The following is a 22,900-nucleotide window of genomic DNA, read 5'->3' as shown; positions in this document are numbered from 1 at the left end:
TTGCGCTACGCCTGCATAAGGCGCACGGCAGAAGACCACAAAAATTTACAGTGTAGGTTTTTTTTCTCTTTAGACAGTGGATCCAGGAGAGCAGACATTTAAGCCTTTCTTTATACATTTCTTCTGTTAAGTTTCTGTTCCTAGTTTTGAATTAAAAAAAACCAATGTCTGTGAACCCAGCCTAAGGGGTGCAGTCGCACACAGAAGATTGTTGCAGAGATTTCTGCAACTGAAAACCCATTCATTCATCTGAATCAAACTTGCATAAATCCCTGCAGAAACTCCATTTGGATGAATGGAACAGATTTTCCATGAGCATATATTCACAGCAGTTGGTTAAATACACATCTGAAAAATGACATGTTTTTTTTTACCGTGACTGATTTGGTATAAAAAAAAACCCCAAAACAAATGTAACAGCATCAAAAGCAAATGTAGTTTTCCCAGAGGCTTTTTAATGCATTGCAATTGCTATGTGGGAATGTACTCCAAGTGTTAATGTAGCCCAACTCCAAAGGCAAATTTTATTAATATAAAGGAAGGTAAGAAACTTTTATTTAGAAAACTTTGGATCTGTAAATGCAGTATTACATTTCACAACTGTTTAGGAACAAGTAATGGATTACAATAGATATCTTGTATAGCAAACATTAGATATATTTACAAGAAAAACCAAACCCCCAAAAAAACCAACACTGGTATTTATGTCCATTACATATATGGTACAAACATGGTGTGAAAGACCAAGGTGATGTGGGGATAAGTATTATGGCTAGTGTTAGATTAAAATGAAAAAACCAAAAACAAAAGTATATACAGAATTCCTTAATTGGAAAAAGGAATGGCTGATGTTACAGATCTACATGTGCACTTTCACATAAAAATAGCTAAGGCCTCCAGAGTGTTTTCTGCTCCACTGCATTTCTGGTTTGGATCAGATATTACACCAAAATAAATAGGGAATTGATTTAGTCCATCACTTCTAGTCCACACTGGGTGCAGATCACATGAAGTATTCTTGCTTTTCTTCTCCAGGTTCACTGTTCATTTGTAAGGCCTTTTGTGCTTCCGCTTCCTCTTCCTCATCTGTCTCGTGGGTACGATAGGTGCCCTTGTGCTTATACAAGTAGACTGCAATCAGTGCCACCACAACCAACAATGTTACGAGAACTGCAGCTATTACACCTATAAGGAAAATACAGTCAGATTAGAGCACATTTAAAAGGGAAGTGGTCATGATTTTTTTTTTTTTTATCATATTGCTTTTAATATAATATTTTCAAAAATTGTATTTGTGTTCATGTTTTACTTTATGTATTCTTACTTCTCTATGGAGGCTGCCATTTTTTTTCCCATCTCTGTATGTGTCGATTATACGGCACATACAACCCCATAGAGAATGAAAACTTGAGCCGTTCCATTCTCTGTTGCATGCGCCGCTCCCACACAGACCAAAACGAAGCTCGTTTGCAGAGCGAAATCCAGCGCCATTTTCATGTGGACCGGAAGTCGCTGCCGGACAGTAAGATGACGACTTCCGGCCATATGTTCAATGAAGCGAAGGCGGAAGGAAGAGGAGCGTAGACCAGCGGAGGAAGGAGCAGGTAATTTATGTTAGTGTATGATGGGTGTATTATGTGCGTGTATGTGCATGTGATACTGTCTGCTGAGCCCTGTATCTAATCCTCCTAGCACTGCAGTCACTCAGAAAATGGCGGCACAGTCTATAAGGTTTGAAGACATTGAAACCCTTCCTTCTCCTGGCACTAGTCAGAAGAAGGGAGGGGGGGGGGGGGGGGGGGAATTGTGTGAGGACACTAGAGGAGAGTATGTCCACCCCAAATTTGCAGCATACATCAATGAGGTTGCTTTACCACAGTGACCATGCTGTAATTTTGGGAACCGCTCCCTCTAGTGGCCAACACATGGAAATGTTATCAATTAGAATGTAATTTATAATATTTCCCGACTTGTGAAAAAATTAAAACTAAAACAATGTGTAATCACTTAAATACTAATTGTTTGAACACGTTTACATTTTTGTATTATTCCTGGACATGTCAGCTGCGCGGGGGTCAAGCAGTTTATTATGCTAATGTGTTTATATGTCACCTTCAATAAACGGAGTTTAAAAAAAAAAAAATACTAATTGTTTAACTGCATTTTTTTTTTTTTAAATGTCTAGCAACACTACTGGACAATTGACTACATACAACTTACAAAATGATAACTAGAAGCGGGCTGAGGCAAAGAAGAGCAAACACCTGTTTGTGAGGCCTCATGCACACAAACGTATTTTTTCCCTCCCATAAATACGGGTCCTTGGTCACACGTATTCGACCAGGTATTGCACCAGTATTTACGGACCCGTGCCCGTAAATACGGGTCCGATGTTACCAGTATTCCACCCGTATTTACGGGCACGTTTTCGCTGCAAAATTGAACTGCACTAATCGGCAGCCCCTTCTCTCTATCCGTGCAGGATAAAGAAGAGACAGCCCTTTCCGAGGTAAAAGTAAAAGAAATTCATACTTACCCGGCCATTGCCTTGGTGACGCATCCCTCTCGTGACATCCAGCCCGACCTCCCTGTATGACGCAGCAGTCCATGTGACCGCTGTAGCCTGTGATTGGCTGCAACGGTCACATGGGCTGAACTGTCATCCAGGGAGGCCGGACTGGAGGAAGAAGCAGGGAGTTCTGGGTAAGTATGAACTTCTATTATTATTTTTTTACACGTTGATTTATATTGTGATCGGTAGTCACTGTTGATGATGCTGGAAGAGTTACTGCCGATCAGTTAACTCTTTAAGCACCCTGGACAGTGACTATCCACTGACGTCACCTAGCAACGCTCCCGTAATTACGGGTGCAAACACGTAGTCACCCGTAATTACAGGAGCCCCATAGACTTCTATGGGCCTGCCCGTACCGTAATTACGGCCTAAAATAGGACATGTTCTATATTTTTCAACGGCCCGGGCACCTTCCTGTAAGCATACGGGGAGGTACCGGTGGCCAATAGAAGTCTATGGGCCCGTGATTACGGCCGTGTGCATGGGGCCTTAGTCTGAAAGGGTTTCTGTAAGACTAGTGCAGATTGTTTCAGAAAAACTTCTGCGAATGAAAATCAGTTTGATTCAGATAATTGGAACTCGCAGAAATCCATATACCAGAAACCGCTCCATTGCAACAGATTTCAAGTTGCAGAAATCTCTGCAACAAAATCTGGTGCATGTGACTGCATCCTTAGTTCTCAAGTTTGCTGTTTCGGTTGAAAAATACAGTGTGAACCCAGGTTTAAGGCCCTCTTACACAGGTCAATGATCGTGAAAACAAGTGTTTATATGAACGCTCGTTCCCGATCATTGTCCTGTGCCAACATACAGCTGTGCAACGAACAAACTCGTTAATCTGATCTTTTATGCAGGCAATAAAATGGTCGCTAGTTGGCAGCACACGGCTCTGCATAAACAGGGAGAAGTGCTGGTGACATTATGCCAATGCATGGGGCAAATGATCCTAGTAGAGATTGTTCGCCCCATACATTAACTATCATCGCTCCTTGTGACTGGAGCAAACAAGTGGCGATACACGTGCCGTATTGACAACCTGCGCTCATTTTCACAGCCAATATTGGGCATTTTTTTTTTTGTTTTTTTTAGATCTCTTCAGGGAAAGAACTGCCTGGAGGACCATGCCTCTAGGGGCCATATTAATTAGCACATCCAGTCTATAATGCTTAGGGAAGGTATGCCATATCTTCCACGTAGCAGGTCTAAAATTGGAACAAGATCTGTGTTGCCTCCTAATTGACATATACATCTTATAATCTAATACATTAAGCAGGACATTTGTTTAGACAGCAGCATTTGTGTTTTTTAACCATCAACATGTAAACTGTAAATCAGACATCTCTGCTCCAGGAGTTTCCCCATTACAAAAATGTGTAAAGTAGGTGGAATCCATTACCTGCAATGACAGCTTTATCAGTACCATCCATATCAGAAGGAGAACTTGTAGTGACTATCACCTCTGGTGGAGATTGTGCTAAATAAGGAAATTCAAAGTGTTACATAGGGAGGGGGAGATAAATTCGAGCACTTGTTTTCTTAACTAATTACATTAAGGAAAAATAAAAGCACATCTACCAATTAGATTTTTACACAGGTACATTGGGTCAGTATCTTGGCAATGGGTACCGTCGGCCGCTGCTGGTGTCAGTCATGCAACAGAACCAGCATTTCCGGTTCTTCTGCTCCTCTGACTGAGCAGTACAACAATATGCTGATCGTTGGTGTGACAGCAAGCAAGTGTTTTGTAGATACAGAACCAGCATTAACCCATACATGTACGAGATAAGCCTAAGGGTATGTTCACACGGCCAAATTTCAGACGTATACGAGGAGTATTATGCCTCGTTTTAAGTCTGAAAATAGGGCTGCAATACGTCGGCAAACATCTGCCCATTCATTTGAATGGGTTTGCCGATGTATTGTGCAGATGACCTGTAATTTACGCGTCGTCGTTTGACAGCTGTCAAACGACGACGCGTAAATTTACTGCCTCGGCAAAGAAGTGCAGGGCACTTCTTTGCCACGTAATTTGAGCCGTTCTTCATTGAAATCAATGAAGCACGGCTCGAGGTTTACGAGCGTCTCAGACGCCTCGTAAATTACGAGGAGGAGCTTTTACGTGTGAAACGAGGCAGCTGTTAACAGTCTGTCTTTTCACACGTAACTACCTCTCAGCGTGTGAACATACCCTAAGGGTATGTTCACACGCAGTGTTTTCAGACGTAATTCGGGCCTTTTATGCCTCAAACTACTCCTGAAAAAAACACCCCTAATACGCCTACAAACATCTGCCTATTGCTTTCAATGGGAATTACGATGTTCTGTTCCCACGAGCCTTTATTTTACGCGTCGCTGTCAAAATACGGCGCGTAAAATGACGGCTCGTCAAAAGTGCAGGACACTTCTTGGGACGTTTTTGGAGGAGTTTTTCATTGACTCCATTGAAAAACAGCTCCAAACACAGCTGTTAAAAACGAGTGGCTACAAAAACGTCTGAAAATACGGAGCTGTTTTCAGGCGAAAACAGCTCCTGTTTTTCAGACGTTTTTTGGTCACTACGTGTGAACATACCCTTAAGGATGTATAGAGCGTGCACATGGGCTCCATATGTAAAACATGGCTGACACCTGGAATTAACAGCGCTGTTCCTTTCCGTTTAACCTCCCAAATGCTGCGGTCAATTGCGACAGCAGCATCTGAGGCATTAAAAAGGGAGTGGCCCCCTCTGACAGCTTATTGGTGCACCCACAACACAATCTGGGAGGTGCTGATTGTTGTGTAAAGACAGCCCAGGGGCCTAATAAAGGCCCTCAGGACTGCCTTCACTCTCCCCCTGTTAAGCTATACCTCTGGCTGGAAAAAAAAAAAAAAAAACTGGTGAAGAAACTATCCTATGTAGACAATGAACTCCAATGGTTACAAGTCACTCCAGTGGTAGTGCAGAGAATAGTTGTGCTCTGTGCCAACACAGAAGCCTGCAAAAATGACAATATACATTAGTATTACAGTGTATTGTACCTGCAATCTAATGATCACTGGTTAGAGTCCCCCAGTGTGGCTAATTAAAGGTGTAAAAAAAGTTTAAGTTATTAGAAGTGAAAAAAAATCCCCTTTATTTTTTACATTACTTTAGAGGAAAAATGGGAAAGGACTGCTACTAAGGAGAATAGTCATGGTACGGCTGGAGCCGATGTCTGGTCGTTCTTCTGTCACTTAGGTGAAGGACCTGCGGGAGGAAGTCACGTCACGGCATGATCTCACGCTGTGCTGTGAATAAAGCCAGGCATGAATGGAGAGAAGTGTACGATGCCGATCGGTCAGCGTCACACTTTGTTTACAACGCCCAGTTTGGTTTTTACATTTATGCAAATTTTTTGTAAGAGCCCCAGAACTGGTCAATAGCAGTTTTAAAAACCCCCCCCCCCCCAAAAAAAAGTAATTACCAAGAGTTTACTAGATTAGTTAGGAGTATTAAACTGCTGATAGAGCCTCTTTAAATAAATAGTTTGTAAAAAGTAGTAAAATATTAAAAAAATATTTTAAAAAACTATGAATTTGGCATCGTAATCGTATTGAGCCGCTGAATAAAATTAAGTTGTCGTTTTTACTGTGCGGTGAAAGACAGAAAAAAAATATAGGAATGGCAGTTTTCTTCCCCCGATTTCAGCCCGCAAAGAATTTTTCAGTTTCCCAGTACGTTATATGGTACTTTTCATGGTGTCAATAGAAACTACAACTCCTTCTGCAAAAAATAAGCCCTCACACCACTATTGATGGAAAACAAAAAAAAAACCCTGTCCTTAAGGGGTTAACGAGCAAATGGAAAAAATAAAAGAAAAAGCCTGTTAGGAGGATTTAAGCCCCCAAACCACCAACTTGTTACCCAGGACTTAAAAAAATGAGAACCTTAAATACAAGCAAGAGCTTGATCTGCGCCCGATGCCATTGGAGCGGACTGGTCATGATGTAGCAGTAGTCCATCAAGCCAGGAGGGGGAGCAGCCAGCATGACTCTTTAAAGACCATGCACACTACATGCAAATGACAGGTAAGGTTTTCGACATTATGCTGCATCAACAAGAATATACAAGTGCATCAATATCCAGGATGGTACAAGGTTGACAACAGGTTGGTGGCAGTTTGTGGGCCAAAATACTCCTTTTAACCCCTTCCCACGGCAGACACTCTTGACCTTCCTGACAGAGCCTTACTTTTCAAATCTGACATCTCACTTTGTGGTTATAGCTTTGGAATGCTTTTACCTATCCAAGCGATGCAGAGACTATTTTCTTAACATGTTAGGCTCCATACACACGACCATATTCCTCACTGGCAATTACAGACCCACTCATTTCTATTTGCCACGGACAGCTTTCAGTATTTTTACTGATGGGTGTCTGCTGAAATTTTTTTATAGAACCTGTCCTATTAGAAGTAATTACAGCACAGACTACGGAAGCTCCTATAGACTTCTATGGGATAAATACAGACGGCTACGGGTGTGCATCCGTAAGCCATCAGTGTTTATGGAAGCGTTGCTAGGCAACATGTTTATATCATTTGTAGCCTCCCTTTTTTTATAGATCTGTAGACCGTATTTACAGACACCCTTCTGTAAACAGATGAACAGATCGGTATTTACTGAAAATACGGTTGTGTGCATGGAGCCAGTGGTAAAATTTGGTCGATACATTCAGTATTGAACTGTGAAAAACAGATTTAGCAAAAAAAAAAAATTTTAAATTTGCACTATTGTCAATTTAAATGTATCGGCTTGCAAGACCGTTATACCTCAAATAGTTGCTATTTAACATTTCCCATAGGTCTACTTAGATTGGCATGGTTTTTTGAACACTTATTTTTCTAGGATGTTACAAGGCTTAGAACTTTTGACATTTTCTTGAAAACATGAGATTTCCACCAAAGGCTATTACAGGTGCAAAGTGGCTTTGAGAGGCCCATACAACGCAAACCCCCATAAATCACCCCATTTTAAAAAACTGCGCCCTCAAAGTATTCAAAACTGCATTTAGAAAGTTTAACCCTTTAGGCGTTTCACTAGAATTAAAGCAAAGTAGAGGTGAAATTTACAAAATTATTTTTTTGCAGAAATTAATTCATTTTTTTCTGTAACAAAGTTTTACCAGAGAAACACAACTCCATATTGCCCAGATTCTGCAGTTTAGAAATATCCCACATGTGGCTCTAGTGCGGTAATGGAATGATGATCAGGCCTCTGAATCAAAGGAGCACCTAGAGGATTTTGGGGCCTTATAATTTATTCGATTATATTTTAGGCACCATGTCCGGTTTGAAGAGGTCATGTGATGCCAAAACAAAGGAAATGCCCCCCAAAAAAAACATTTTGGAAACCACACAAGGAATTCATCTAGGGGTGTAGTGAGCATTTTGACCTCACAGGTATTTCATAGACTAGAACTTAGGCGTGAAAAAGGAAGAAAAAACCCCCAACATTCGTAGAGCAATTTCTCCAGAGTATGGAAATACCTCATATGTTGTCAAACTGCTGTTTGGGCACACGACAGAGCTCAGAAGAGGAGCACCATTTCACTTTTGGAGCACAGATTTTGCTGGATTGGTTTCTTGGCACCATGTTGCTTTTGCAAAGCCCCTGTGGGACCAAAATAGTGAAAACTCGCCAAAAGTGACTCCATATGGGAATCCACATCCCTTGAGGAATTCATCTAGGGGGTGTAGAGAGCATTTTGCCCGTACAGATGTTTTAGATTTTATTAGAATTGAGCAGTGAAAATAAAAATTAAATTTTTCCAAATAAGATGTAGCTTTAGCGCAACATTTTTTGTTTTAACAGGTAAAAGCACCCCAACAATTGTAAAACAATTTCTCCCAAGTACAGCAATACTCCATGTGGTCAGAAACTACTGTTTGGGCACACGGCAAGGATCAGAAGAGAAGGAGCGTCATTTAGCTTTTAGAGTGCAGATTTTGCTGGATTGGTTTCTTGGCACTATGTTGCATTTTCAAAGCCCCTGTGGGACCAAAACAGTGGAACCCCGCCCCCCAAAAGTGACCCCATTTTGGAAACTACACCCCTCAAGGCACTCAGTGGTGTAGTGAAAATGTTAACCCTGCAGGTGTTTACTAGAAATTAGTGTACACTCGATGTTGCAGAGTGAAAATGGTAATTTTTCCATAGAAATGCCTATGTGGTGCCCAGCTTGTGCCACCATGAAAAGACAGCTCTCTAATTATGCTGTGCTTCCCCAATTTTAGAAACACCCTACATGTTGCCCTAATCTTTTGCCTAAATAAATCGACAGATAGATGTCAGCATTATATTTTGGGGTTCGTTTTTACAGCATTCACCGTGCTGCAAACTTGTTGACCCGCACAATAAGGTTAATACGATTACAACGACACCACATTTATATGTTTGTTTTTTTTAGGTTTCACTACTTTTTACAAGGAAAAAACAAATTGAGAAAAAAAAATATTTGTGTCGCCATATTCTGAGACCATACCTTTATTTTTGTGTTGATTGAGCGGTGTGAGGGTTTATTTTTTGCAGGACTGGCCGTAGTTTATTGGTACATACGACTGATCACATTTTTTGTGGGAGATTAGGGGACCAGAATAGACTAAGTTTACATTCTTACTGAATTCACCATGCAGATTAATTATACTGTAATAGTTTGCATTGCTTTTGTGGGGAAAGGGAGGGTTTGAACTTAAAGTAATTTATATGAAGGATAAATAAATATTAACTATTAGTTCCCCTTGGAGACTTGTGCAAGCGATTCAACTGGTTCGATATACTGCAATACTAATGTATTGCAATATACTGTGAGTTTTACAGGTTTCTATTAAGACCTGTTTCTAAGGCTGTGTTCACACAGTTTTTTGCAGGAGAAAAATTCCTCCTGCAAAAACTGCTCCAGTAGGTTTTTGCACAGTGGTTTGACAAAAACTCGTCAAAACACTCGGAGGTTTTTTTTTCCTCTTTCTGACTCATTGAAATGGGGTTTTGGAGGTGGAAACCGCCTCACGATGGGTCATGTTGCTTCTTTTTACCACGACAAGTTTTTTTTACTCGTGGTAAAAAAACTCGTCTGCCTCCCATTGAAATCAATGGGAGGCATTTTCGGGCGGTTTTTGAGGAGTTTTGGCGCTGTTTCTGCCCCAAAAAAAACTCGTCAAAAAAACTCTGTGTGAACAGGGCCTAACAGCTTAGATTCTGTGGACGCTATTCACCATGGCAATTAAGGGGTTCAACTAGCAGGATCCTGCTCATTGTGGCAAAGTGTTGGCTGTTTCATATAGCCAACGCGCACAACAAAAAAAAACAAAAAACGGAAACCATAAGTTGAGCAAGGGCTCTGTCGTTTTGACGGAATACCGTAGTAGACTACGCGATTCATTCAGTCAAAACGAAGGAACCCTTACACAACGGTGACAAACGGAAACCATTGGCATCGGATCAGTCACCATTGAAATCAATGGCGATGGAAACGGAAGCTTATGGTTTGCGTTGGTCAGGGCTCTGTTCCAACGGAAAGCTCAGACGGAACGGAGCCCTAGTGCAGATGTGAACGAAGCCCTAAAAGTAGATAGTGTGTTTATTTGTGAAACAAATTGAGTAAAAGTTTCATTTTCCTAAATTGGCACTGAAGTTGTAAATTTTTTTTAGTTGATAAATTCAATGTGTCATGAGAAACCAATCTCAGAAATCACCTGGATAAGAAAATGCATTCCAATGTTATTAGCACATAAGGGCCACGTCAGATATGAAAAATGTGTCCACAGGCTAAAACTGGTTGTGTCCCATGTACACCTTTGAAAAGGTTTGTTTTTTTTGTCAAATAAATGTGTATCAGTGTGTATGGAGCAACTTTCTATTAAAAAATGGTTACTTTGTATCCTGTATACAGAGCAGCTGTATCTAGTAGGGTTGTCACGATACCAGAATTTAGATTTTAGTATCGCAATACTACACGAAGTATCGGTATCCAATACCAAAACGATACTATGCCAAAAAAAAAAAAAAAAAAAAGTTCTTCCATTTTCTGATGCGAGGCACATGGCGTGATGAAATTTGAACCTCCATATGCCTGATATTTATAGTAATTAACCCCATCATGCTCTTCAGTCAATGGACAAAATTGGGTATGTGTGAGGTACACAATGGGGTTAATAACTATTAGGCCGAGCGTGTGCATTCAGCGCGTGAAAAAACGCTGCGTTTTGCACACGCAAAAGATTCATGTGTCATTAGCATATGGTGCGTGGCTGCGTGATTTTCGCGCATTCGGCATCATGAGGACACTCTGGTTTTATGTCTACAAACAGAAAAGCATGTGGTGCTTTTCATTCATTTTTTACTGCTGTTGCGCGAGTTACACACGGCACCCGGAAGTGCTTCCGTGTGCCGAGCACGATTTGCACGCACCCATTGAATTCAATGGATGCGTTCAGCGCGAAACACGGCCAACTATAGGACATGTCGTGCGTTTCATGCAGGGGACATACGCTGCCTGAAATTCACTGACAGTCTGAACGGCCCCATTCATTAACATAGGTCTGTGCGACGCGCGTGAAAATCAAGCGTGTAGAACGGACGTATTACACGATAGTGTGAATAAGCCCTTAATGTGAGGCACATGGAGGTTCAAAATTCATAATACCTCGTGCCTCACATTAATAAGTGAAAGAAAGCAGTTTTTATTTTGAAACAGCGTAAACATAAATGACGCTATAAATGTGTTATTACGGTCACGACGATACAGAATGTATGTACAGTGGAAGAAATAAGTATTTGATCCCTTGCTGATTTTGTAAGTTTGCCCACTGTCAAAGTCATGAACAGTCTAGAATTTTTAGGCTAGGTTAATTTTACCAGTGAGAGGTAGATTATATAAAAAATAAAAATCAGTCAAAATTACAGTCAAAATTATATATATTTATTTGCATTGTGCACAGAGAAATAAGTATTTGATCCCCTACCAACCATTAAGAGTTCAGCCTCCTCCAGACCAGTTACACGCTCCAAATCAACTTGGTGCCTGCATTATAGACAGCTCTTACATGGTCACCTGTATAAAAGACTCCTGTCCACAGACTCAATTAATCAGTCTGACTCTAACCTCTACAACATGGGCAAGACCAAAGAGCTTTCTAAGGATGTCAGGAACAAGATCATAGACCTGCACAAGGCTGGAATGGGCTACAAAACCATAAGTAAGACGCTGGGTGAGAAGGAGACAACTGTTGGTGCAATAGTAAGAAAATGGCATACAAAATGACTGTCAATCGACATCGATCTGGGGCTCCATGCAAAATCTCACCTCGTGGGGTATCCTTGATCCTGAGGAAGGTGAGAGCTCAGCCGAAAACTACACGGGGGGAACTTGTTAATGATCTCAAGGCAGCTGGGACCACAGTCACAAGAAAACCATTGGTAACACATTACGCCGTAATGGATTAAAATCCTGCAGTGCCCGCAAGGTCCCCTTGCTCAAGAAGGCACATGTACAGGCCCGTCTGAAGTTTGCAAATGAACATCTGGATGATTCTGAGTGATTGGGAAAAGGTGCTGTGGTCAGATGAGACTAAAATTGAGCTCTTTGGCATTAACTCAACTCGCCGTGTTTGGAGGAAGAGAAATGCTGCCTATGACCCAAAGAACACCGTCCCCACTGTCAAGCATGGAGGTGGAAACATTATGTTTTGGGGGTGTTTCTCTGCTAAGGGCTCAGGACTACTTCACTGCATCAATGGGAGAATGGATGGAGCCATGTACCGTCAAATCCTGAGTGACAACCTCCTTCCCTCCACCAGGACATTAAAAATGGCTCGTGGCTGGGTCTTCCAGCACGACAATGACCCGAAACATACAGCCAAGGCAACAAAGGAGTGGCTCAAAAGGAAGCACATTAAGGTCATGCAGTGGCCTAGCCAGTCTCCAGACCTTAATCCCATCGAAAACTTATGGAGGGAGCTGAAGATCCGAGTTGCCAAGCGACAGCCTCGAAATCTTAATGATTTACAGATGATCTGCAAAGAGGAGTGGGCCAAAATTCCATCTAACATGTGTGCAAACCTCATCATCAACTACTAAAAATGTCTAACTGCTGTGCGTGCCAACAAGGGTTTTGCCACCAAGTATTAAGTCTTGTTTGCCAAAGGGATCAAATACTTATTTCCCTGTGCACAATGCAAATAAATATATATAATTTTGACAATGTGATTTTTTTTTTTTTAAATATAATCTATCTCTCACTGGTAAAATTAGCCTAGCCTAAAAATTCTTTTTTCTGCTGCTATTTTTTGTTCTTTCATGCTGGCTATGTAACAGAATATGCATATCATATAAATGTAATATACCACTGATGTATCTTTGCATTTCTGTAGCTTAACAGTGTCGCTTATTACCCACATATTTGGACATAATATTATATATTATATACGTGTGATCTGGTTGTCTTTTCTGCACTGTGGAATTCATCTCTGTTTTTTAATTCATGTTATTTTTTTAAAATGTATTTAATAAAGATATTTTTGTTTTAAAATATTTTTGGTGTGTCAGACTCCGAATTTTAGGTTTGTCATTTATTCAGCGGGTTCACCGTTTATTACCATGCTTCATTCCCCATAAACTATTATGTATCAGGTCATAGTTGTGACTTTAATAAATGTATCCGGGGGATAATCTTTGTGGTGTTCTTCATGTAGGTATACTACTCTCACTGGTAAAATTAACCTAGCATAAAAATTCTTGACTGTTCATGTCTTTGACAGTGGTCAAACTTACAAAATCAGCCCCCCCCCCCTTCTCATTTACCCCTTGAATGCTGCGGTCAGCTTTGATCGCAGCATTCAGGGGAATAGCGGCGATTAGGTTTCTCTGATCTCCACCATTAGAGCGGGGCTGCGGCTGTTAATCGCCATCGCCCCACTCCTGACAATAATTGCACATGCACGGTTAGCATGGGGTGATGCGGCAGACACTGCACTAATGAGCGGCGACGCAGGCACTGAAGACAGAACATTGGGATGTTATGTAGCATGCCCGCCATGTTCTATCTTCAGTGCAGCACTGGTCGCATCACATCATGCTGACCGCGCGCACACTTGTCAGGACTCAGAACTGTGGCAATGGATGTATTACATAGCCGCAGCACCGCCCTAACATTCATGTGTTACCATACTTAGCTGTGTGGCCGCAGTTAAAGAGGCTCTGTCCCCAGATTTTGCAACCCCTATCTGCTATTGCAGCAGATCGGCGCTGCAATGTAGATAAGAGTAATATTTTTATTTTTAAAAAACGAGCATTTTTGGCCAAGTTATGACCATTTTTGTATTTATGCAAATGAGGCTTGCAAAAGTACAACTGGGCGTGTTGAAAAGTAAAAGTACAACTGGGCGTGTATTGTGCGTACATCGGGGCGTGTTTACTACTTTTACTAGCTGGGCGTTCTGATGAGAAGTATCATCCACTTCTCTTTCAGAACGCCCAGCTTCTGGCAGTGCAGACAGCGTGTTCTCGAGAGATCACGCTGTGTCGTCACTCACAGGTCCTGCATCGTGTCAGACGAGCGGGGACACATCGGCACCAGAGGCTACAGATGATTCTGCAGCAGCATCGGCGTTTGCAGGTAAATCGATGTAGCTACTTACCTGCAAACGCTGATGCTGCTGCAGAATCAACTGTAGCCTCTGGTGCCGACACGATGCAGGACCTGTGAGTGACGTCACAGATCTGCACTGCCAGAAGCTGGGCGTTCTGAAGAGAAGTGGATGATACTTCTCATCAGAACGCCCAGCTAGTAAAAGTAGTAAACACACCCCGATGTACACACATAATACACGCCCAGTTGTACTTTTACTTTTCAACACGCCCAGTTGGACTTTTGCAAGCCTCATTTGCATAAATACAAAAATGGCCATAACTTGGCCAAAAATGCTCGTTTTTTAAAAATAAAAACGTTACTGTAATCTACATTGCAGCGCCGATCTGCTGCAATAGCAGATAGGGGTTGAAAAATCTGGTGACAGAGCCTCTTTAAGTATCGAAATACATGAAACGGTATTGAACTGTTTCAGGATGCACAGTATCTAAACCGCATCGTGCAACCCTATTATCTAGCGCTAAAACCTGTATCCGTCAGGTCAGCGACAGCAGGTCCTGCGTGTGACACGCAGGATCGAGCAATTGAATGTCACATCTAAGTGCATAACTTAGATGTTAATAACAGGTGGATCCTGCTGTCACTGAAGCGGGCCTGACAGATTCAGGTCTCAGTGCAAGATATAGCTGCTCTGTATACAGGATACAAAGCAGCTGTATTTCAAAAATAATAAATTTAATAAGTTAGAAAGTTGAACAAAACGCACGGATACACAGGGGGGTTAAGAAAGTTGGAGAACAGGCAGGATGAAACTATGTAGGGGCAGACAAAGATTGTAAGGAGGACGTGGTAAGAGCGTCAACCACGATTACAATGCCTGGTTGAGACGAGGGATCAGCAAGATTTATTCCCGAGACTGCTAATATTAGTGTATCTAGCAGCATCAGGAGTGCAGACAGAGAAGGCAGCACAATTTGATTGACATAAAGCACATGCCGCCAACATTTGCTCCTGCTCAGATTATTGTGCTTCAAGTAAATGAAAATAAATAAACTACACAACACTTCTGGGGGTAATATATCAGATGGCATGAATAGACTTAAAGAGGCTCTGTCACCAGATTTTGCAACCCCTATCTGCTATTGCAGCAGATAGGCGCTGCAATGTAGATTACAGTAACGTTTTTATTTTTAAAAAACGAGCATTTTTGGCCAAGTTATGACCATTTTCGTATTTATGCAAATGAGGCTTGCAAAAGTCCAAGTGGGTGTGTTGAAAAGTAAAAGTACAACTGGGCGTGTATTATGTGCGTACATCGGGGCGTGTTTACTACTTTTACTAGCTGGGCGTTGTGTATAGAAGTGTCATCCACTTCTCTTCACAACGCCCAGCTTCTGGCAGTGCAGACACAGCCGTGTTCTCCAGAGATCACGCTGTGACGTCACTCACAGGTCCTGCATCGTGTCGGCACCAGAGGCTACAGATGATTCTGCAGCAGCATCAGCGTTTGCAGGTAAGTCGATGTAGCTACTTACCTGCAAATGCTGATGCTGCTGCAGAATCAACTGTAGCCTCTGGTGCCGACACGATGCAGGACCTGTGAGTGACGTCACAGATCTGCACTGCCAGAAGCTGGGCGTTCTGAAGAGAAGTGGATGATACTGCTCATCAGAACGGCCAGCTAGTAAAAGTAGTAAACACACCCCGATGTACGCACATAATACACGCCCAGTTGTACTTTTACTTTTCAACACGCCCAGTTGTACTTTTGCAAGCCTCATTTGCATAAATACAAAAATGGTCATAACTTGGCCAAAAATGCTCGTTTTTTAAAAATAAAAACGTTACTGTAATCTACATTGCAGCGTCGATCTGCTGCAATAGCAGATAGGGGCTGCAAAATCTGGTGACAGAGCCTCTTTAAGGTTTTTTTGAAATTAACCCCTTAACGCCGAAGGACGGATATATCCGTCCTCAGCAGCTGCTAGTTCGCGCAGGAGGACTGATATATCCGTCCTGTGATCGCGCGGGTACTGATAGTTTACCCACGCGATCAGCGGCAGGAGCACGGCTGTTATACACAGCCTGGCTCCTGCTGCAACTGCCGGAATCGAAGCACGCGCCGATTCCGGCAGTTTAACCCATTAAATGCCGCTGTCAACAGTGACAGCGGCATTTAATGTGTTTGACAGAGGGGGGAACTCCCTCTGTCTCCCGATCGGCGCCCCCGCAAACAAATCGCGGGTCGCCGTCGGGTTTCTATGACAGCCGGGGGTCTAACAAAGACCCCCAGGTCTGTCTTCAGCATCTGCCTGTTAGGCGATGCCAGAGGCATGACCTAACAGGTTGCCTGTCAGTTTTACACTGACAGGCAATAATGCTTTGGTATACGAAGTATACCAAAGCATTATATATGCGATCGGCATATCGCATAGTGAAGTCCCCTGGTGGGACTAAAAAAAAAAAAGTAAAACCGTTAAATAAAGTTTGTGAAAAAAAAAATAAAAAAAATTACAGTCAAAGTCAAATAAAACTACTTTTTTGCCCCAAAAAGTGGTTTTATTTAATAAAACGGTCAAAACAAATCACACATACATGGTATCTCCGCGATCGTAACAACTTGACCAATAAAATGAACACATTAATTAAACCGCCGGATGAACGGCGTCCAAAGAAAACGCAAAAAACAACGGCAAAATTCTCTTTTCTCCCATTCCCCCCATAAAAAATAAAATAAAAGTTCATCTATAAGTCCTATGTACCCCAAAATAGTACTAATGAAAACTACACATTGTCCCGCAAAAATCAAGCCCACATACGGCCACATCGACGGAAAAATAAAAAAATTACGCCTCTTGGAACGCGGCGATGGAAAAACAAGTAATTTTTTTCTAAAAGGGTTTTTATTGTGCAAACGTAGAAAAAACATATAAAACCTTTACACATTCGGTATCCCTGTAATCGTGCCGACCCATAGAATAAAGTTAACATGTTATTTACGCTGCATAGTAAACGGCGTAAATTTATAACGTGAAAATTAATGCTGGAATAGCTGCTTATTTTCAATTCTCTCCTAAAATAAAGTTAATAAAAGTTAATCAATATGTTATAAGCATCTAAAAATGGTACAATTACAAAATACAACTCGTCCCGGAAAAAACAAGCCCTTATACGGCTATGTCGACGGAATAAAAAAAGAGTTACGACTCTTGGAATGCGACCGTGAAAAAACAAAAAATAATCCTTGGTCATTAACGTGCAAAATGGCCCGGTCATTAAGGGGTTAAGGAAAAAAATAAAATAAATGGCTCCAGGTGGAAATAACCCTTTAAAGAGGCTCTGTCACCATATTTTGCAACCCCTATCTGCTATTGCAGCAGATCGGCGCTGCAATGTAGATTACAGTAACGTTTTTATTTTTAAAAAACGAGCATTTTTGGCCAAGTTATGACCATTTTTGTAGTTATGCAAATGAGGCTTGCAAAAGTCCAAGTGGGCGTGTATTATGTGCGTACATCGGGGCGTTTTTAATACTTTTACTAGCTGGGCGCTCTGATGAGAAGTATCATCCACTTCTCTTCAGAACGCCCAGCTTCTGGCAGTGCAGACACAGCCGTGTTCTCGAGAGATCACGCTGTGTCGTCACTCACAGGTCCTGCATTGTGTCAGACGAGCGAGGACACATCGGCACCACAGGCTACAGTTGATTCTGCAGCAGCATCAGCGTTTGCAGGTAAGTAGCTACATCGACTTACCTGCTAACGCCGATGCTGCTGCAGAATCAACTGAAGCCTCTGGTGCCGATGTGTTCTCGCTCGTCTGACACGATGCAGGACCTGTGAGTGACGACACAGCGTGATCTCTCGAGAACACGGCTGTGTCTGCACTGCCAGAAGCTGGGCGTTGTGAAGAGAAGTGGATGATACTTCTCATCAGAGCGCCCAGCTAGTAAAAGTATTAAAAACGCCCCGATGTACGCACATAATACACGCCCAGTTGGACTTTTAAACACACCCACTTGGACTTTTGCAAGCCTCATTTGCATAACTACAAAAATGGTCATAACTTGGCCAAAAATGCTCGTTTTTTAAAAATAAAAACGTTACTGTAATCTACATTGCAGTGCCGATCTGCTGCAATAGCAGATAGGGGTTGCAAAATCTGGTGACCGAGCCTCTTTAACTGGATGCAAAGACTTTCTATGTCCAGACCCGAAACCAGAGGTTCACATACCAATAATGACCTAAAGAGTTAAACCAGTATCATAGTTATGGAGGTTTGAAGGCCTTTCAGCAATGGTTGAATGCGGTTCTTACCTGCAGCAGAAGCCATTGTTGTTGAAAGCACCATAATATAGATGTATTCACCTTCTTCAAGCTGTCAACCTGAGGTATATGGTGGTAAATCCTGCAAACACATCATAAACACTTTAAATTAATGTGCTCGAACCAATCCATTTTTAGAAACACCCAATATCAAGTCCAGGCAAAAGTCAAGAATTGTCATTTTACAATACAGTGATACTGAAAATAAAAGGTGCCCACCCTTGACGTCTCTCCAGGGTCTGCCAATCAGGAATCTACAGGCATCCTCTGGCAGGCTGATCCTGCATGTACATTGGTTCTGTGCTGTGGTTGTAACCCACCATGGGTATGAGAACTTTACATTGAGTTACTTCCTATAGATGTTCCTGGGTAGGTCATAACCACTTCCTAGGACATAAGTGCACAGGTGGGGACCACAGATGACTTTGTAGAACGGGTGGGATCCCCTACTCTGGGCAATAGCGGAATTTTAAGCTTATACCCACAGTATAGATTAAAGGAAAAATCTCTGGGCAAAACGTAGGCACTCCTGCCTCTAGGTAAGATAATTGCAGCTAGTCTGTGAAAAATTATTGTTTACGTTCTGCAGGAGTTCGCTCAGACATCTCCAGTGATTTGCATATTACAAAACACTACTGGCTATACATCCTTGTTCAGGACAAGGGTTTGTTTTTTTACTGACAGATTTTCTACAAGACCATCCTGGCCCCTCTTAAATAGATCTGTGTGATAGAGTCCCAGTGATGAGACAATGCAAAGTTGTATACGGGGAAAGAGTCATGAAGTTTCACCTATCCGATGCTTTGTTGCCCATAAGTAGCACCTTAGACGTCCAGTAGCGGCCTATCCTAGATCATTCTTGAAATAAACACGTACTCCGCTGACTGGAGAATGCACGTGTGGATAGACTGAACATAGCCACTGGCGACATCCAAACCATTTGGCACTAACCTTACAATCACGGTCTTCAGAAAATAGCTGGTCTTGTGCTGACAGTGCATTTAAAACGGTTGGCCCAGAATAAAAATAAAAAAAACGAACAAAAAAAAAAAATCAAAACACCTATCCACAGCATAGGTGAGAGTGGCCTTAGGCAGCCCCAGCGCTGGATCTCCTATTGATCGCAAGGACGGAGGTCCTAAGCCCCCAGATCCTTCTCACTGCAAACCCAGCAGTCCGTAAGAGATTGACTTGAGTAGCAGCACCAATGTCTATGGGACTGACGAAAATGGCAGAGCACTGTACTTTGCCATTTTAGTTCGTCCCCTAGACTTTAAATTGAGCAGCAGCACACATGCTCGACCGCCACTCCATTCAATTTCCTCGTCGCCGATCGAGAAGTGAGAGTTCAGGATCCAGTTCTAGCAATGGGTTGGGGGGGGGGGGCCTGTGATGGGACCCCTTGCAATCAGAAAATTATCACTTTCCTGTGAATAGTCGTAATTGTTAATTCTGTGAACACCACCATTGAGGGGCAAGTAAAAGGCCAACTTTTCAGGCGAGGAGGAGAAACTAATTTGAGAACGCCCATGGAAATTTTTTTGGAATAGGATGACAATCTGAACCCATTCAGTGTAGTGCCAAATTCATGCATACACATGCAGCGCCGCGTGACCCCAAAAGACATTATACAGGAGATATTGCGCCGCTTTCTAGCACACGCACTTGGAAGATATTCGGCCACGATATATCTGTAGAGCCGAGGCCTTATAAATTCATAAAAGTGTTAGTGAACCAAGGAAGGTATTACCTGGAGTTGTCCAGTAGACTTGTCTTATGTCTGAATAGACAGGTGCGATTTTAGGTTAAAGGGGTTTCCCCGAGATGAGAATTTTTGTTTGGACCAGTAGAATGAAATACCATAAGAGATCCATTACTCGCCTGATAAATCCACTTATTGCAGCACAGCTTCTCTGGTGTTCCCCTCAGCTCTGTTTACAGTGCTGCCTGTATACCCACATGATGGCTGCAGCGATCAAGACCGCCGAGGCCAGAAACGGACTGGGTATACAGCCAGGTCATCGCTGCAGCACGGCAAACAGCGCAGAAAGAAGCCCCAGAGCGGCTGCGCTAGAACGCAGGGGATTTCATTATGTGAGTAATGGGTCTTGTTTTATGGCATATCCACCCCATGGCCAGATTTTATCCAAAGAGAGTTAGGACAATCAGAACGCAGACAAAAAACAAAAACTGTTCTGGTCCTCAACAGGTTGAAGGGGCCGTGTCCAGAGTAACACCATTAGTGTCGGAGATGCAGATCTCACCTCTGGGACCCACAACCTCATCCTGCTGGGTGAGGCGGCCACGTGCAGGCAGAGCAGGACGGGTTTTTCAGCAGTTTCCATAACGCCAGTACAGGAGCATCTTCTGTAGCAGCGCAGAACAGCTGCTCCTGAAAAACTCCCCCTGCAAATTATTCTCAGTAGGAAGAGGGAAGCGGCTGCTAGACACCTCAGCTGGATTATCTCCCAAGGTAGAAAATCATCAGGCCTTTTCCCCCTGACATCTGGTGAGGGTCAGGACACCCCCATACTATTTATCATGTGTATGGCATGCACCAGTATCACCACCACAAGAAAACCTACACATACACCAGAGCTAGACCAGTCTTCCCATTGACAGTTAAGAACACAGCATAGCATTGACCTACCAGTTATACATCAAATATATAGTCCAAAACATGACACATCTGCATCACTAACCTGACTGCTTCACATACAGCACTAGCAAAGGACATAGCCAATCAGGTTACTACTCTAATGTTAAAACAAAGTGAGAGTTTCAAAGCAGCGACATGATTGGTTGCGGTTAGAACCTCCTTCACTATTTTCATAAAGCGCCCGCCCGGTGGTAGTTTGACCCACGCTGCTCTTTGTCTATGTGACCGGTGCCCTATGGGACTTGTAGTCCTGCAGTCAGGCCTGGATCTACTACCTAGGTACGTCAGTGGAGTGGTTTCCTGCGCACTCCAGGTTACTACTATACGATCCTCCTGCCTGATGCCACGTATATACAACCACACCTATCCAGTCACAAGTGTTCTGAGCATCGGACACAACTTTCAGTCTCACCGCCCCTGATATTACAGACAATCCCGAACACAGAGCAGTCTGTCAAGACGTACACCTTGTCCTCTACGAGGACGCGGATACCAATGCTACTCACCAGCTAATATCTCCACACAGCCTCCCCTCACCGAGCGCCTACAAACAATAGGACAGGTGCAGAGCAGCGTTATAATGAGCTCCCGCCACACCCAGCGCTGCACGTGTAACCCTTCATTATCCCCGGCCGCCTGTTATTATTGTCACATCATAAATGTATATTACATCATCCTGTGTACACGGCAAGGCGTAACATTCATCACCTCAGCCACCCTCATCACACAGCTCCATATTAAAAAAAGAATAATTATATAAATAAATATAAAGGTGAGAAAAGTTTAACAATCCTATTCACATGCGGCAGCAGTTATATTACAAAAATTGTAATATATGTCGGGTGCTTTACCCAGCGTATAAGTTAAGCAGAGACCATAAACGCAGGGTGGCGTAAACACTTCATATTTCCATTGCGTAAAATTCCCACTGAAGAGAATTAGGAGCGGGTTCACGCGGGACGGATACACTGCGTAAAAGCACGCAGCAGATACGCCCTGTGCGCTGAAGGGAATTCCGGGCGAAAAAACGCACCAAACTGTGGTGCGCTTTTTCGCTCGGAATGTCCTCTGCGGAAAACTGCTGCATTAAGCGGCCTGCTAGCGGGATGACGTTTCATCCCAGGAGACCGCTGCAGCCTGTTATTGGCTGCAGCGGCGGTCACATGGGATGAAGCGTCATCCCAGGAGGACGGGCTGGAGGAAGAAACAGTTGTTGTTTTTTTTTTTAGAGTTGCGTTTTTTGCGGCAGAATCGCTGCGAACCTGTCGCAAAAAATGCAACAACTGCTATTTGTTGCAGGTTTTACCTCCCCATTGAATTCAATGACCGGTTACGTAACTATAATTGACATGCTGCAGAATAAAATTCCATACCGCAGGTCCATTTCTTACCGTTTTTTCCGCTCAGTATTTGCGCAGCGTGTGGATGAGATTTGTTCTGTCTCATCCACTTTGCTGCTACTGTATTCTGCTGCGTTTTTTCCGCCTGCAATTCCGGACGGAAAAAAATGCAGCAATTCTGTTACAAGCCCCCTTACACCTTGTTATCCTAAGGAGAAAAAAAGTCTGTAATTCGTACATGGCATCATTTTCTATATGTAATTATTTCAGCTTTGGAAAATCTCTCTGCTGCGTACTTTATGTGTTGCGGATTATTGATGCAGAATTTCCGCATAGGCTACATGCACACGTTGTGTAATTTGATGAAGGAAAACCCTGCATCAAAACCCCAGGTGT

At 42.7% G+C, this 22,900-nt stretch overlaps 1 protein-coding gene and 1 long non-coding RNA gene across 4 annotated transcripts in view; one reads left to right on the top strand and one right to left on the bottom strand.

Moving 5' to 3' along the window:
- Positions 1-533: 533 nt before the first annotated feature.
- SMAGP (small cell adhesion glycoprotein) lies at positions 534-21,816 on the bottom strand. 3 transcript variants are annotated; one of them, XM_075850143.1, is made up of 4 exons: positions 21,671-21,816; positions 18,497-18,587; positions 3,972-4,049; positions 534-1,185 (listed from the first exon to the last, which is right to left on the bottom strand). In XM_075850143.1, the coding sequence occupies exons 2-4, from the start codon at positions 18,528-18,530 to the stop codon at positions 1,004-1,006; spliced, it is 294 nt and encodes a 97-aa protein (XP_075706258.1). In that variant the 5' UTR covers positions 18,531-18,587; positions 21,671-21,816; the 3' UTR covers positions 534-1,003. The 3 variants fall into 3 exon arrangements, with proteins under 3 accessions (XP_075706258.1, XP_075706259.1, XP_075706260.1); XM_075850144.1 differs by lacking the exon at positions 21,671-21,816 and adding an exon at positions 21,208-21,427; XM_075850145.1 differs by lacking the exon at positions 21,671-21,816 and adding an exon at positions 21,156-21,179.
- Positions 21,362-22,900, top strand: part of LOC142740727 (uncharacterized) — a 35,321-nt gene continuing 33,782 nt past the window's right edge. The window contains exon 1 of the long non-coding RNA XR_012880863.1: positions 21,362-21,443. This is a non-coding gene — a long non-coding RNA (uncharacterized LOC142740727). The remainder of the gene's footprint in view (positions 21,444-22,900) is intronic.

Source organism: Rhinoderma darwinii, chromosome 2 (assembly GCF_050947455.1).
Source record: "Rhinoderma darwinii isolate aRhiDar2 chromosome 2, aRhiDar2.hap1, whole genome shotgun sequence".
NCBI lineage: Eukaryota > Metazoa > Chordata > Amphibia > Anura > Rhinodermatidae > Rhinoderma > Rhinoderma darwinii.
Note: the sequence above shows the minus strand (reverse complement) of the source record. Positions and strands in the feature narration are given on the sequence as shown.